The 16,257-nt window shown below is 44.0% G+C and overlaps 1 protein-coding gene across 18 annotated transcripts in view; it reads left to right on the plus strand.

The window, feature by feature from the left end:
• The window catches only part of celf2 (cugbp, Elav-like family member 2), a 207,809-nt gene that overhangs the window by 183,912 nt on the left and 7,640 nt on the right, over positions 1 to 16,257 (plus strand). For 5 of the 18 annotated variants that reach the window (XM_055020784.1, XM_055020768.1, XM_055020769.1 and 2 more), the window contains 6 exons: positions 710 to 871; positions 2,982 to 3,045; positions 8,086 to 8,220; positions 11,491 to 11,604; positions 14,196 to 14,393; positions 16,045 to 16,188. In XM_055020784.1, coding sequence (XP_054876759.1) covers positions 710 to 871; positions 2,982 to 3,045; positions 8,086 to 8,220; positions 11,491 to 11,604; positions 14,196 to 14,393; positions 16,045 to 16,188 — 817 coding nt within the window. The other 13 variants (XM_055020771.1, XM_055020775.1, XM_055020774.1 and 10 more) reach the window with 10 other exon arrangements.

Consider the following 16,257-nt stretch of genomic DNA (forward strand, 5'->3'; position numbering starts at 1 on the left):
GAGCGACTGGGTGCGTGTCCTGAGTCGCTAACGCGCTTTGCACATCACAGCCTTTATTACATGCAGCATTTACTGGGGACACATTTTGGAAAATTCACATTTTGCACATTTCTGTACTTTCGTTTGGGTTTTCAAAAGCAAAAATAACTCCCAGCCGGTTTTTTGTCAGACTTTGTCTTTTATGATGTCTGGAAAATGAGCCGTTTCAAAAACCTCCAGAATGTAACGTCACAAATCAGGAGGCACTGCCCGTTACCTAGCAACCCCAGTATAACCAGTCCTGTTAGCTCCACTAACCAGAGTGGAGCTGACTTGGTCAGCTGGTTTTCCTGTACAATGGCTGCTGGAAAAGACAAGAGTTCTGTTGGTGACTTACCGTCCAGAAACCACTTGCTGTGTTCCTGTTGGCTGTGCAGGAGGCTCCACTTTTGCTTTTCAAAGATGCATGGTTGTATATTTGCAAATCTGTTTGCAGCCATTTTAATGTGAGAGTGTAAAGGTTAACCTGGGGGCGTGGCCAGCAGCAGCTTCTTTGTATTTAAAGTGACAGAGGCCCAAAAACTGAATGGAAAATCTCATTATCTAAGAGCGACATGTTTTGGTTAGACCATAGACCAGTCCTGACCTTCAAGTTGTTTTTGTAATTTGTTTGTCTGTGATTGTTTTGCAGCAGTAACAGTCTTTCTGTTCTCGCCTCTCTCCTCCTCAGGGCTGCTCGTCTCCCATCGTGGTGAAGTTTGCCGACACACAGAAGGACAAGGAGCAGCGGCGTCTGCAGCAGCAGCTGGCGCAGCAGATGCAGCAGCTCAACAGTGCGACCACCTGGGGGAGCCTGACGGGCCTGGGCGGCCTCACCCCGCAGTACCTGGCTGTAAGAGTCGCCGCCGCCGCGTCGCCCGCCTCCATCATCAGCTCCTCCTCCTCCGTCACACCCTGCAGCCCCGTGGCCGGCGCAGCCACAGTCAGTGCCCCGACCAGAAAGACTCCCGAAATACTCCCTGCCTCCTTTTGTCCTCTGCTTTCCTCTTCCTCCCTGCAGCTGACCCTCACCTTCATCACTCTTCCTCTTTGAATCCGAGCTAAAGCTAAAGCTAACCAGTTAGCCCTGCAGAGGCCTGTTTACAGGAGAAGCAGAAAAAATGCATCCATAACCAGATTAATGAATGTAGGCTGTATAAACCAGAATCTATTATCAGAATGATTCGAACTGTTCAGAAGTGGTTTGTAAAATCCTCAGACCATTTCTGCGTCATTAGAGATCATTTGATGCTAACATCTTTTAGCTTCCTAGCTTTGCCCTGCGTGGCTCTTTGACTCCTTTCACTTCAGCAGATCCTCCAGAACATCTTTAACTTTTGTTTCTGAATCGATTTAAATGTTTTCCTCCAAAACTCCTTCATCTTCGGGACAGGATGACATCTAGATATTCCTGCAACGTTTCTGATTCCTTTAGATTTTTTAATTACGTCAAAGATGAAATTAAGCTGTTCCCTTAAAATGCTGACATCATCATCCTTACCTGCCCAGTTCATTTCAGTAAATAATAATAATAATAATGTGATTTAAGATCAGGTTGAAGAAGATCAACTGCTCAGATCTCAGTATTAAAATTTTAGAAATTAAAATCACCAAATGCTTAATCTAATCTAATCCAACCAGTCTGAATCTCAGCCATCGGACGAGGAAGCAAATCTTTCTCAGTGTTTGGTTTCAGGGCTGGCAGATGCTGCAGGTCGATCAGCCGCCCTGCAGCGCAGAGGGAATGTTTAGGAGGATTTTCACGCTTACAAAACGTCAAATGTGAGCTGAAAACATGTTTTCTGATCTTAGTTTCAAAGTTTTGAATGCATTTAGTGGAGCAGATTCATTAGAGACATGGACGTTTCGTCACCTCAACATTTAAAAGTTTTATTTTTTCACTGATGATCAAACGAACATCTGAGGAAAAGCAGTTAGTCTAAAATGTCACTGCGCAGGACTTTATCCTTAAGGTTGGATCTTTGTCAGATTCAAGCCAGACTTTGACTAGGCCACTGGAAACCCATTTAGAGTCCTGCAGAACCAATGAGAGCTTCACCTGGAGCTCACAACCTGACAGTCAGGTAATAGAGGCCGTGGTTTTAAATCAGGCCCAGATCATCACACTGCCACCACCGTGTTTGGCTGTAGATATGTTGAATAAATTCACTTTTTTGTGGCCACAGTCGCTGGAAAACACGAGATCAGAAACGGATTATTTGGTTTTTGATGTCTTTCAGGTTATTTTTCTGCGTTTGCTGAAATCCTCATTTGAAAGCTGCTTTTCATCTGTTTGCTCTGAAACAGTTAATTTAAAGAAAGAGTGACTACTTTTTAAGCCTTTTTGGGATTTTCCTCCAATCAGTTCAGGAAAACGGATCTCAAAAGGTTTTGAGTCCCTGCAGAATCGCTGAGTTTCATCTGATGGGGACGTTTCTTCTTCTCCTGCAGCTTTTTCTCTTCATCTTTCTCTACTTTTCCCCCGTTTTCAGTGAGACTTGTTTCGATTCTGCTTCAGTTTTCAAATTAACCACAGCGAGTCTGGATTAGCTGGGGGGAGAACAGGCGCTCCTTTACTGGATATTGATTTATTTGAGAGATTTTTCTGCTCTTTGAATCCTCTCTCTCTCTCTCTCTTTCTCTCCGCCGTTGTTGAAAAGAAATTCCCACAATAGAAACAAGATGTTAATTTGTTGTTAATTTGAGTCTTCGAAGGCTGAGTTTCTGACGCCATCAGTATTCCTGATTTGTTTTGGAATCTAATTAGTCAGTCAGATTAGAGCTTTCATGCACAAGTTGTCTGGAGAACTGTGCAGGAATGCAAACGGCGCTCGCTTTGAGGAGAGATCAGACTATATTAGCAGCTCATTTACTCTTCGAGCGCTGAGCCGGGAAGTTCAGCCGCTTCTCGGCGTTTCCTTGCTGCGTCCGCCCGGCTCACTCTGCGTCTGTCTCCCCTTCAGCTGCTGCAGCAGGCCGCCTCCTCCGGCAACCTGGGAGCCTTCAGCGGGATCCAGCAGATGGCCGGTGAGTCGTCCGTCAACACGCTCACAATCTACCACGGCTCTGCTCTCTTTGTTGTAATATATTTATTTCCACAGACTTCTAAAAGAGGACCAAAGAGCATAACAGATGAACTCGCGTGGCGGAGTAAAGAGAGCTCGTTGCCCTGAAGATTTATTAACCGTTGCTAAGATTTGTCTTGATCTTTTAATGAGGCCAGGCAAAGAGTTGTGCCCAGGGCGTGTAGCGGCAGCGGCAAGGCTTTGTCAGGGATAGATGAATCACAAGAAAGGAGGAAAGAAACGGGAGAAAGGTGGAGAGAGTGCAGCGCTGCGGGCTGGCGCCATCTACTGGAGGACCAGAGCCAGTTTCTGCAGGTTCAAAGCAAAGATGAAGGCGTTCGCTGCTGTTTAGGAAGGAATGATTGGCAAGTCAAAGACACAGTGTTTTGCAGAGAGAAAGCTGAAAAAGCTGAGAATGGAAAAGTGCACTTTGTAATAATCCTCAAGCTTTCCAGAAAGATCAGATCAGAACGATTGAGAAATCAAAATTTTTAAGCTTTAAGTTGCTTAAGACTTTGAGACGATGGTGGAGACTCGCGTCCTTCATCTCCTCTTTGCTCTTTAGCTTCAAAGCCTCTTTATGCAGATTTTCTGCCGACTTCCCAGGATTCCTTCGCAGCCGGGATAAGTGGGAGAATATGGATTTGGTTTCAGAGTTTTCCAAGAAAATTATGGAGAAATATTTGTCTCCAGACTTCACTGCCTATTTCCTCTCTGTCTCTCCTCATTCCTTTCTCGCTTCCTTTCCATTCCTTGTTCTTCACAGATTCCCATCTTTCCCCCAAACTGAACTCTTTCCTTATTCCTTCCCTTCTTACAGGTTTTTCTCTTACTGTATATAAAAACCTGTAATCATATTTGCATTAAATGAGTTTTCATCTCTGTCAGGTTGTTGTAACGTGAGGTTAGGTTGAATTTCTCCATCGTCCCGGTGAGGTCTGACCTTTTCTTGGTGGTTTAGAGTCAGAAGTTGGATTTGAAGCTCCGGTTTTCCACCATGCTCTCCCAGAGACGCTCTGCGTCCCGGTTTTCCCGTCTCGGCGTCTCGTGTTCCTTAAAATCACGCTGACAAATCGGCTCTGCGAGGATTTGGAACGAGCGTGGAGAGAAGAGCGTCGGTGCTCCATCTGCGCTGGTGAGGAAGAGACGGGGAGCATTAGTGATTGGCAGGAGATGTGAGACAGCTGAATGACATCTGGTCCCAGTCTTTAACACGAGGAGCTGAAGAGCTGAGAGGCTTCAATTACACCAATGAGCTTTCAATTAGACGCAGCCAACGGCGGGCTGGAGCGCTCGCATCCTTCCACACATATGTGCTCACACACAATGGAGCCGCTCACGCACCATCTGCACAACCCAGATCCTGCGACTCTGATCCGTTTGTCTCCGAGTCGCCTCCCCATCGCTGCCTGCGCCTCATTCCTCCCCAACCGGGAGATTTTATTCTCTTCTCCTCGTGACTGTCTGGGAAATGTATGTTCAGCGAAGGAGATAGCCTTTGACAAATGCTAGTAAGAGCCGCTGTGGAAAAACAGGGTGAGAAAAGGTTGCATGAAGAGAGAAAGATAGAAACAGAAGAAGAGCTGCTTTGTAGTCGCTGCTGTCATGAATCAAACCGCAGAAAATGGAAAAATAAAGATAAAAGAGGAAGAAAATAAAAGAAAATGTTGCAGCAGTCAACAACATGCTTAAAAACAGAAGACACAATTAAAAATGGAATTAAAATAAAATGGCTTCACCTTAGAAATCAGTTCGAACAACAACAAACACTTCCTAAAAGCCTGCTGAGTTTTCGTGTTAAAAAATGTTACAAATTATAGAATTTTAGCCCAGATCCACTATGAACCTAAATTAATCCATCTGTACTGAATAAAAAATAAAAGAAACTCAGCCTGGTGAGAAAACTGCTGAGAAAATCCAATAAATACCAATAATTTATTGGTAACAGACCGAAGTGCCTTGCTAATGGGCACACTGCAACCACAACTTTTAGATCTTAATTCACTCCAATCTCATCCATTCCTGTTGATCTAGTTCAAAAAATATCTCCAAGACAATCTGCATGGCAGGAATCCCTCATCCAGAGCATGCATGTGGCGACAGTGAGGAGGAAAAACTCCCTTTAAACAAGAGGAAACCTCCAGCAGAACCAGAACCAGAAAATACTTTTTGTATTTAAAAAAGTAAAAAGTAAGGTGGATTAAAAGGGAGTATGAGTTGAATTGCTGATATTTTGTTTGATGAAGTTTCTCACTGATCAGCTTTAGTTTATTTGTGCAGATCAAACTGAACATATTCTGGTTTTTAATCTGGAAGGGGTCAGATGACGAACCAAGCCTGGGATTATAACTTCTATTGGTAGAGATGCAATAAAATCTCATATTTTCAACACATTCTTGTGCTTAACAAGGACAAAAACCAGACTTTGAATCAAAACCATTCCAAGGACAAAGACTTGATAAATCAAGGTATTAGAGTCGGGCTGCCGTAGCGAGAAGCAGAAACACTAGATGGACTTTGCGACAATCATTTAAGAAAGTGAGTGAAACGGAGAAATAAACTCGTAATTAAAAGTGGAGACCAATAAAAACCTTGAAGAATAAGGAGGAAAAGGCCATTAGCTAAACGGAAAAGTCAAAGAGAGGAAAACAGCTCAGAAGGTCAAGGAAGGATAAATTAGAACAAAGGCAAGAAGAGAAAGAGAGAAAGTACCAGATTGGAAAATAAAAGGTTGCAGCAATAAATACAAAGAACAGAACCTTTAATGCTCGTGTTGCATTTCACAAACAAATCAGGTCCATGCGGCCCGTTCCACAGGCGGATCGATACCATTCGCTCCGTAAAGTTGCACATCTTCTTGCTCATTTGCTCCATTGTCTGGCTGCTAAAGTAAGACACGGCCAGAATTAGCACGGCTGTGAGCATGTGTTTTGTTCGACTTTGATAGAATGAGTGACAGCTGTTTTTATTCCTGCCTCGCCTGAAAATAGAAATCCATTTCAGCTTTGGGTGTATGACAGAAAATTGGAGAAAATCGCCCTGAAAACACAATTGGTTTTGGCTGCGGCGGTGTTCCCGAGCAGCAGAGACGAGTGGAGGAGTCGCACACATCGTTTGTGCAAACGCGTCGCATGAGCCGCCCTGAAACTCGGCGCTCTCGTGCTCGGCTGCAGCGACTCGGAGTCTGGAAACAAGACGAGGACTCTGAGAGCCGCCAGCCTCTTCCTCTCTTCCTTTCTGTCTCTTTTTAAGCCTTTTAATTTACCAATCAGAAGTGTGAATCCAAGTGATGAATCCAGCCATCTGTTGTCATCGTTCAGTTTGGTTGTCTGGGTGAAGGATATCTCTGTCTAACAAGATGTATTTTCCTCGTTGCGTCTCGTTTGTGTGTCTCTACATGTGCGTACTCCCATAGGAGTGTATATACACCCAGGCTGTATATACAACACATACACCTCATATGTGCCACCCTTAACTTTAACAAGCTCATGTGTTGGAGGCATCCAAGTTCTGCTTGTCAGAGATGAAGATGTTCAGCGAGAGCCGATGCTGACGTTTTATCGCCCTTAGGTATCAATCAGCTGTTAGCATGGAGACGTTAATTATGCTGAGAGAGAGTCGTGCTTTTCCTGCTTTCGTTTACGACAAAAGGTTGAAGCAACTTTGTTGTGGCCCAATTTGGGGAACATTTGGTCTCGGTGAGGCAGCTGGCAGTTCCTGAAGCATCAGACAGCGAAGGGAACCGTTGGACTCTTTGTAATGCAGATGAGATAAATGTTCAGTCCAGATGAGATCCGAACTATTGATCGCATCTCGAGTCTGATTGGACCAAAATCCAAAGTAATCGTTTGTACGATGCATGACATCGTCGGCGTTTTCAGCCTCTCCTGATGAAACTTGTCGATTTAAGTTTCCTTTTTATAAATTAGTCAAACTTATTTATCTGACTCATTGTTACGACTTACTGAGACAAAATAGCAGGCAAATTGTGCGACGTTAGCGTTTTCACCAACACTTATTCTTTTTGCTTCTCCCTAACACACAACATTTCAAAATAAGAGCATCAACATAAATTGGTGTTTTGATAACGAACAGCAATTTTTCAGAAATGTTTATCATTAGGAAGAGTGAAATATTGAAACTGTATTCCATTACTAAACAAAATCGAGTGTCATGATTTACTGAATGACACTTTATGACAACAGTCATAAATATTCATGAATATAAATGAATGAATATAAATATTAACTCATGTTTTTAAAGTGTTATGTCATGTTTATGACGATGTTACGACAGTCTTATTCACAACCCATCAAATACAGTGTAGCTTTTAGCACCATCTAGTGGCTGACTTGTAGATTGCAACAGAAAGCACCAGCACCATCCGGGCTACCGTAGAACAGCATAAACATTAAACTAAATCGTTAAAGTCCTCTTTTACTAGCTACTTAAAGTTATCTGAAAAATGTGATTAATCTGCCTGGAGCTTGATGTGTTTCCATGTGCCGTGTATTTTAATTGGTTTCAGCTGCAAATATTCGAGCAAAATGACCTGCAGGAGTTGAATTTTTAAAGAGATGGAACAGACTACAGAGCTGTTTTAGAAAAGGTTAGTTTCCTCTCTGAGTTTCTGAGGCCCCTCCGCAGGGTTTTAATCGAGTGCTGTTGAAAGGGAGAAACATAAGTTGAACTAAATCACTCTGATTATTTCTGCCTCCAGAGCAGCTCTGCCTGGGAGAAACACACCAGGACTAAACACTACAGCAGCTGCTTTTACTGATTCAGGCCCATTTGGGACTTATTAGTGAATTCAGCTGCTGGAGTGTTTACCTTCACACTCTGAAGCAAAGACTGTGTAGTTTGTTTGAAGAGAAAGCAGAAAGCAGCTTGTTTCCAGGTGTATTTGTGAGGGAATACGCGCTCTCCGGCGGTCACCTCTGTCCCGGTCCGGCCCAGGCGGTCCCCCAGCTTTGACACCACCCTCTCTGGCTCCTCTCTCCAGGTATGAGCGCTCTGCAGTTGCAGAATCTGGCCACTTTAGCGGCAGCGGCGGCGGCGGCCCAAAACTCAGCCAGCCCCTCCACCGCAAACCCCCTGTCCTCCAGCGCCGCCTCCCTGGGAGCGTTGGCCAGCCCAGGTAACGCCGCAGCCGCTCGGCTCGGGCGGGCCGCCCAACGCCGGCCTTCGCTTTCCGCTGTTACCATTTGTCACTTCATGACCCTGGCACGCCGGCCAAACCATCAGCTCCACCCATCGTCATCGCTCCGGTCTCCATCCGTGTGTGTGTCCACCACTGTTGATGTCGTTGGCCTCCTTGCGTCTCGTCTTTCAGCATCCTGTGGCGTGTCATCACCCCATCATACGGGCGTTGTAGATGTGTGTGCATGAGCGTTTTCCTAAATGTCTGTCAGGTTCAGGTGTTTCCACCTCCATGTTGTGTTTCCAGATGTCTCTCAGGCTGTTGTTCCCCGACAGACGGGGTGCGTGTTGATAACGTCCGCCTCGCAGATGTGGGTTTGAACACACCAGGTTGTCTCGGGTTAAACACCACCATCTTCAGATTTCCTTCCTCCTCCGTCTCTCCTTGTTGCCCTCATCTCCTGCTCCTGCCCTCTTTTTGACAAGCTCCCTGTTTCTGCTCCATCACCCCACCCTCTCATGTCGGCTCGGCCGCGCTCCAGCAGCACCCTCTCAGCAGAGCATGAATATGAAAAATCAGCCTCCCCTCCTCTTCCTCCCTCAGCCGCCACTCTTCCTCCTCCTCTTCCTCCCTCAGTCGCCACTCTTCCCCCTCCTCAACGCTCACGCTGCTCCAAATGCCCGTTCTTGTCTTGTCTCTCCTCCTCCTCGTCTCGCTCCTTCTCTCCATACTTTTCGCCTCTTTCTCTCTCTGGTGCCAAATGTCACTCCAACCTTGAATATTACACACTCAGGTTGTGGTGCTCGCTGTGAATGAGTGCTGCTATACTGCATGTGTCAATGAAACTGAAAACGTCACTCTAGTTTGATAAATATAGACCGTTCTGCATGGAGACAGGCCAGCGTCTTTGTTTTGCAACGTGTGCTGACATAATGCTCCCTCTGCCACACCATCTCCTAATACATTCAGCGGCAATCCTGCTTTGCTGGCAACGCTTTGATGAGATGAAGGGTAAATGAATAGATTCAATCTCTGTTTTGTTTTGTCTGAAAAGGAAGGAGGTTGCAAGCTTTGTGCACCGCATTTCCCTCCATCTCACCCTCCACCGCTGACATATCAGTGCCTCCTTGTGTCTTTCTCCTGTGTTGACTTCATTTGTCTTGGTGATTCTTTTTCTTTTTGGATTTTCCAACTTATTTGAATCCAGTAATGTGTGAGGAACCATCATGTAAATGATTAGGGAATGAACCGATGAACAGTGTGGACGCTGTGTTCCTGCCAGTTTGCAGTTTCAATGACCTGAAAATGAAAGTATACCCCTGTTTTCTCCTAGGTCAGAAATGATTGGAATTTAATCGCAACTAAGAAAATCCAAATTAAAGTGCTTAATTCATGCCATGCCAGGAAGGAAAGATGTCAACAACAGTTGCAGCTCTTCAATATACAAAGTCCAACGTCCTCCAGAGAGGCTTCTGGAGAGACGCCCAAACATCGCCCTTCTCAGTCACCACATCCAACTCCAGTCCAGCCAAAAGTCTTAGTCCCTCCTGGACTTCTTCCTGCAGGAACCAGCCTGAATTCATCAGGAAAAAATGCCACCTCATCTGACTCCTTTTGATGAGGAGAAGCAGCGACTCTAAACTCCTCACCCAATCGACGTCCTGTGGAGGAAATTCATTTCGGACTCCTGTCTCCAGGATCTCGTTCTTTTGGTCATGACCCAAATTTCGGGACCATAGTTGAGGGAAGGAATGTAGCCCGACCAATAAATTGAATCTTGCATTATTCCCGATCTCCTGCATGTTGACTCCGGCAACATATCTCTGGTTCTGTTCACAGCTTAGATGGACAGGATTTCTAGTCTGGTTTGGGGATCAGCGGATTTTGTCTCTTCTTTTTGTGGATGATATGGTTCTGCTGACCCTCTCTGGCCAAATCATTCAGCTTGCACTGGGAACAGTTAGCAGCTGAGATGGAATCAGCTGCTCCAAGACTGGGACGATGGTTCTCGACTAGAAAAGGGAGGCTTACCCTTTATGGGTTGCAGGGAAGTTCCTCCTTCAAGTGAAGAAGGTCAAATATCTTAGGAAGATTATTCCCAATATGCCAATCACCCAGCAGATTCAACCAGTCAGAGAAATGATTGCCATGACAAAGAACCAGTATGACTGACTCAAAGGATTGAAGGAAAAAGCTTCTTCTGTCTAGAAACAATATGGCAGCAGGTTAGCAAAGCTGCATCTGGATGAAGGACAAGATGAGGCCAAAGAGATGTTGGCGAAAATGACAACTGTGAAGCACGGTGGTGGAGACATGATGGTTTGGGCTCATCCAGTTATTGAATGAACCAAGAGTCCATCTGTCTGGATCCTAAACAGAACAACAATCCTGAACACATCAGGAAATTGTCTGTGAAAACCGTTGCAACAGCAAAGGGGTGTACTTTCTTTTTACAATGGTTGTATGTCTGCTTTATAGACAGGGGCTTTTATCTTTGTCTAATTCTTCAAATTAGGTTCAAAAGTTGCAGTTCATTGTAAAAATAAATGTTACCAAAGGTGTTACTTGTAGCATTTTGTTCATGTTAGCTAATCTGCATTATTAGATTGGTTTTATCACCATGTCAGAATCTAGAGCCTTGGTTCCTGAACGATTCTGATCCACAAGGCAACAACTACAGACGATGCTAACAGGCCATTCGCTTCATCTCACTTAAATGTCTCAGTCATCTCAGTCACAGAACGCAATGATGATGTCTGCATGCGACTCAGACCTTTGCCTCCCAGAAAAGTCCTGCAAGAAAAAAAAACAACATAGAAATTTAAGACATTTGAACCTTAATTTTAGATGCACTAATTTAAGACTTTTTAAGGATGCCTGGACGCCCTGTAACGGTTGTAGTAACATTTGATTCTGTTTCTGCAACTTTCTCCATCAGAAAATGAAATGAATAAGAATACATTTTTGCACCATGATGGCTCGTCCATGAAGCATCTCAAAACTTTCAGTTGAACGAACGTGTCACATGGGATGAAAAAGTGCACATTTATACGATAAATCATTATTTTCACATGGTGTAGCATCAGTAATGCACCAGCTGATCTGAGTCTGGCGTCTTTAAACCTTCCAATGCTACACGTAGCACCTTAAAACCATCTGTCTGTGTTTGTTGAGAGCTGCTGAATGTTGGATATAACACATCCACTTCTTTGTCTCCTGTTCTCCTCTTCCTCTCGCTCTCTCTCCTTCCTGTTGGTTTCCCCGCAGCAGGCACAACGGCCAGCTCCAACGCCAGTGCCATGAACTCTCTGACCTCTCTGGGCACCCTGCAGGGCCTGGCAGGCGCGACTGTTGGCCTGAACAACATTAATGCACTAGCAGGTAGCATCAACAGTGAGTATTCACCCTGCCATCAGCCACTCCACCCCAACCTTCAGCCATCCACACCCGACGGCAACGACACCGCTGAGCAGAGAGACGGGGTTTGACTCCTACCTCTACTTCATGATTTTATAAACATGACAAATCTGATTACATATGCTTTATTTACAAAATATGCTCAATAATTTGAGCTAGCATCATATTGGAACCAAGTAGTTGTTGCATGTGTCCCACTCTGGTTCTTCCTGCTGTCTCTCTGTGTCTCTGGTTTATGAAAACCTTTTTCCAGCCAGAGCTTCCTCCTTCCACACTTCCCACTCATTAACCATCCATCCATTCCTCCATCGCTCCATCTGCTTCCTGGTTGTGACCCGGGTTGTGATCCGGGTTGTGCTTGCTGTAAAGCGTGCTGAAGTGCCGTCCCAACAGAACCAGCTGCTGCTGAGTGGACAGTTTTGTGCGTCTGCCACAAGGTGGCGCTGTGTCATTTTGCTGTTGTGTTTTGCTGTTATTTCTCGGTTTTAAACAGATCTGCTAATCAGAGCTGCTAACTTTAGCTGTTTTATGAGCTTCAGAAAGATCAGAAGTTCTTAAAGAGACAGAGGCCCAATTTCAAGGCGTTAAATCAGGAAAATGTTTTTTAACAAACCAGGAGGCAGAATGTGAACCTGAAGTTCATGTTGTAATAAAGGAAACATCCAGAGTAGCTTTTTGGGTGTTTTTGGAGCATCAGATGCAGTTAAATCTGGAGACGGTAGATGTTTCCCTGCATGGAGTCGGTGGTCCGGCGGTTCTTCGTCTCCTGCCTTCGACCTCTGAGCAGACGCGGCGTCTGGATCTTAATCAGAGCTGTTATGACAGCAGAGATCCCGTACTGCCGGCCTCTTCCTCCACATTATTCTCCTCTGACCTTTCCCGCTCCTCGGCTGGAGTAGCTGTATCCGCTCTGTAAATCATACTGCAGCACACACACACTCACACAGACACACACACACACACACACACGCCTGTCCTTTTAACCGAATGGGTCGCTTCCATTTTGCTTCCCATTTTGTCCCCGCTAACCCAGTCTCTCCTTTCGGTGCCCCTTTCCTCTTCCATCCACCCACCGCCACCAACTGCCCTCATTTAAACACATCTAGACCTTAATTGAATTGCAAAGGTCACCAGTGCAATTATTCCTGAATAAATTAGTGACCTATAATCCGGACCGCTGCGGCGATAATTTATTTCACTGTGTCTGACGGCGAGGCGACAGGACGCCGGGCCGATGTCAGACCTCCTCAGACAAGTTGCCCTCCGCCGCGATATTAAGCCGTTACAAGCAGCTAATGAGTGTTACCGCTGCGTTCGCTCCCTTTTTAAACTCGCGCCGCAGTTCCTTCGACCTGCAAGTGAGACGTCAGGCTGGGGAGGCAGAAATCGTCCCTCAGCCCCAAGTTTCCTGAACATCAGCAAACATGGCTGCCGAACGAACAGATGGTGACTTTTAATCACTTTTAATCAACTTTCAGGACAATTTTTCATCTAGAAAAAAGTTGCTAAAATAAAAGTATTCTGAAGATACAGGATTGCTATGAGTGAACTTTAATCTTTTTGTGGGCATACAATGACATGGATGTCCTTCCGTACTTTTGGACAGTTTAAAAATAAAGAAATTACATGCAAAAATAAATTTATTTTGAGTAACATTGAGAGCTATTTCAAAGTAAAAGATATTTCTTGGAAAAAATTTTAATTTATAAATAAACCGGAATCTTCTTATGGATTTATAATGATTATTAAATTACATGATTTCCGTACTTCTGGCCAACAGAAAACAAAATTACATGCAAAACATATTTATGTTCAATATTGCTGAACGCAATTTTATGCTGTATTAAATCCACATTTTTCACAAAAATTCTACTAAGATCAAATCCTAAACTTTAGTCTTTTTATGGATACATAATAATACTTAAATGATGACATGAATGTTCTTCCGTACTTTTGGAGAGTTTAAAACCAAAGTCCAAGTAAAAACCATTTATTTTGCATAACACTGGAAGCTATTTCAATGCGCAGCATATTTTACTTCTTTTGATTTAAATTAGATTTTATTCCAACGTATTTTAAAATCTTTTTGAAAGAAAAATGAAACTCCCCTTAAAGAATAATTGTTTCAAGCTACAATAAAAAAATAACGTAGTAATTTATCATTTAAAATATGTATTTATTTCTAAGTGTTTGTGTTTTTATGGATGTGTAGAAGTAGCTAATTGTTAGTTATTTCTGTTTCAGACGTTTTCATCAACATGTTTGTGATTTTGTGGTGCTTTTTGTGGCGCTGATGTTGGGTTTGCTGCATGCTGGTTCCTGCAGCTCTGGCCGTCATCAGCTGCGCTCATCCTGATTCTGCTGTTTGAACCTTGAACTCTGTGTGTGCGTCTCGTCTTCGTTCGCTGTGTTTGGTATCGGTGTGTATTTTACGGTACCGTTTGTGACTGTCGGTGCGTGTTTGTGTGTGTATGTGTGGATAAAACACAACCTTCAGTGGGAGCGCTAATGAGTAAGTGCATTCTCCTTTCTTTATTGTTGGGTTTTATGTAAAGTTGCTCAAATGCTCTCAGGTATGGCGGCTCTAAACGGAGGCCTTGGCGGCGCAGGGCTCACCAACGGCACGGCAGGCACCATGGACGCGCTGACGCAGGCCTACTCAGGGATCCAGCAGTACGCCGCCGCAGCGCTGCCCACCCTCTACAGCCAGTCCCTGCTGCAGCAGCAGGGGGCCGCCGGCAGCCAGAAGGAGGGTCAGTAGTCTGGGCTTATCCACTCTGGCAACTTCAATCTGGGATCCCTGAGATTAAGAATCCTTAATTTGCTTTCTCTGAGTTTAAGACGCTGAATCTTGCCTCCTCTGTAGTATTCTGCCCCTAGTGGCCGGCAAGGTGAGCTGCTGTGTTTAAATGATTGTTTATTTGCCTGGACTTGAGCTGAAAGTGCCAGGATACCGTTAGCTAACCAAAGGATTGTTTTAAGAGGGAAAAGACTGGATCACTCAAAATAAAAGATGCAGATCTGTAAAGAGAACTACTTACAGGCGCAAAGCCGGAGGCCAAAAGACGATTCAGAAACAATGTTGGGATTATTAATTCAGTGCAACAAAATAAGACAGAAAAACTGTTGAAGAACCAAAAATCCATTTTCTCACTGTCGGCTGCCTTAGCAACCGTTCTCAGTTCCTTTCTGCGTCAGAAACACAAATAAAAAAAATACAAATAAAAATCATTGAGTTTTCTGACAAAATATTATAAAAGGAACTTTAAGCAAAATACTGATAAACAACCTGTCATTCATTTGGCTCATGCACTGACGAAGATAAGATTATTAAATTAATAACGCAATCTATCGTCAAGAAAACAATTTATTTTCTGTTTACAATAAATGGATTTAGATTATAATTTAAATGTGGCATCTTTCTGTTTTTGAGGATTTGCTTCTGTTTTTTGTCAGAAAAGTTTGTAAATTACTGGAGGTTTAATAATGAAGGAATTGCTGTTTGTGATTCATTCAGGTTTCATTTGCTTTGACGTGCTGAACTTTGCTTCAGGCTACTGAGACTTAAATTTGACAAAGTTTTAGCTCTTTTCCAAGCAAAAGTAACAAGCTAAGAAAAAACTTACATTGATGATTATTATTACAGTTTTGGTTAAAAAACCAAAATCTGCCAAGATTTCATGACTAGATTTGTGGATGAAACAGTTTCATTGCAACCAGTTAAGATCTTTTCCAGTTGCTCCAAATTGCCATTTTGTGGTATAAATTTTGAATTACATCTTTAAAATTGGAGAAGAAAATGTCTCAAATTGTGCTTGTATGTGCCACCTGTAATACAACCTGGCAGCTGGAATCACATTTACCCAACAGCCTTTGACAACAGACCTGAATACGAATCGGATGATGAAATGTGTAGTAAAAACAAACAGCAGCCTGGTTCCGTTTGTTGTGGCCCGCTCTGCTTTCAGCACCAGAACTGTAAAGAAGCTTCTGTATTTACCTGCAGTTCAAAACCCTTCAGGGAAACAAAGACCGGCGGCTTCATTTCGCCGTGGAGAGCCAACGAAACGCTTCTGAGAGATCTGACCTACCACAACTATTAGGCTGGCATCGATAAGAGGCGTGGGGAACCCGTGACCCCTCTTAAGAGAGACAACATGCAGCTGAAAGAATGAATAAAAAGCCCGTCCTTTGTTTGTAGCAAGCCAAAATACAATTATTAAAAAATGAAAAGCTTTCAGCATTTCTGGGTTTTGTTTGGAAGCGGCGGTAAACCCAAGGCCAGCACACGATGTGCCAAGCGTCATGTTTGAGCTCCTGTAACGACAGCCGGTTTCCGCTGAGCTCCATGTGAACAGCATGACCCCATCCTGACCTTTGCTGTCGCGCCTTCCTTCCCTCCAGGGCCTGAAGGTGCCAACCTCTTCATCTACCACCTGCCCCAGGAGTTCGGAGACCAGGATTTACTGCAGATGTTCATGCCTTTCGGAAACGTGGTCTCCGCCAAAGTCTTCATCGACAAACAGACAAACCTTAGCAAGTGCTTTGGTACATTCACTTGTTCTTCTATATAACCTGGCAGCTAATCGCACTGATCAATGACTCTAATCAAAACTA

Source organism: Poeciliopsis prolifica, unplaced genomic scaffold, assembly GCF_027474105.1.
Source record: "Poeciliopsis prolifica strain line A6 unplaced genomic scaffold, Auburn_PproV2 SCAFFOLD070, whole genome shotgun sequence".
Lineage (NCBI taxonomy): Eukaryota > Metazoa > Chordata > Actinopteri > Cyprinodontiformes > Poeciliidae > Poeciliopsis > Poeciliopsis prolifica.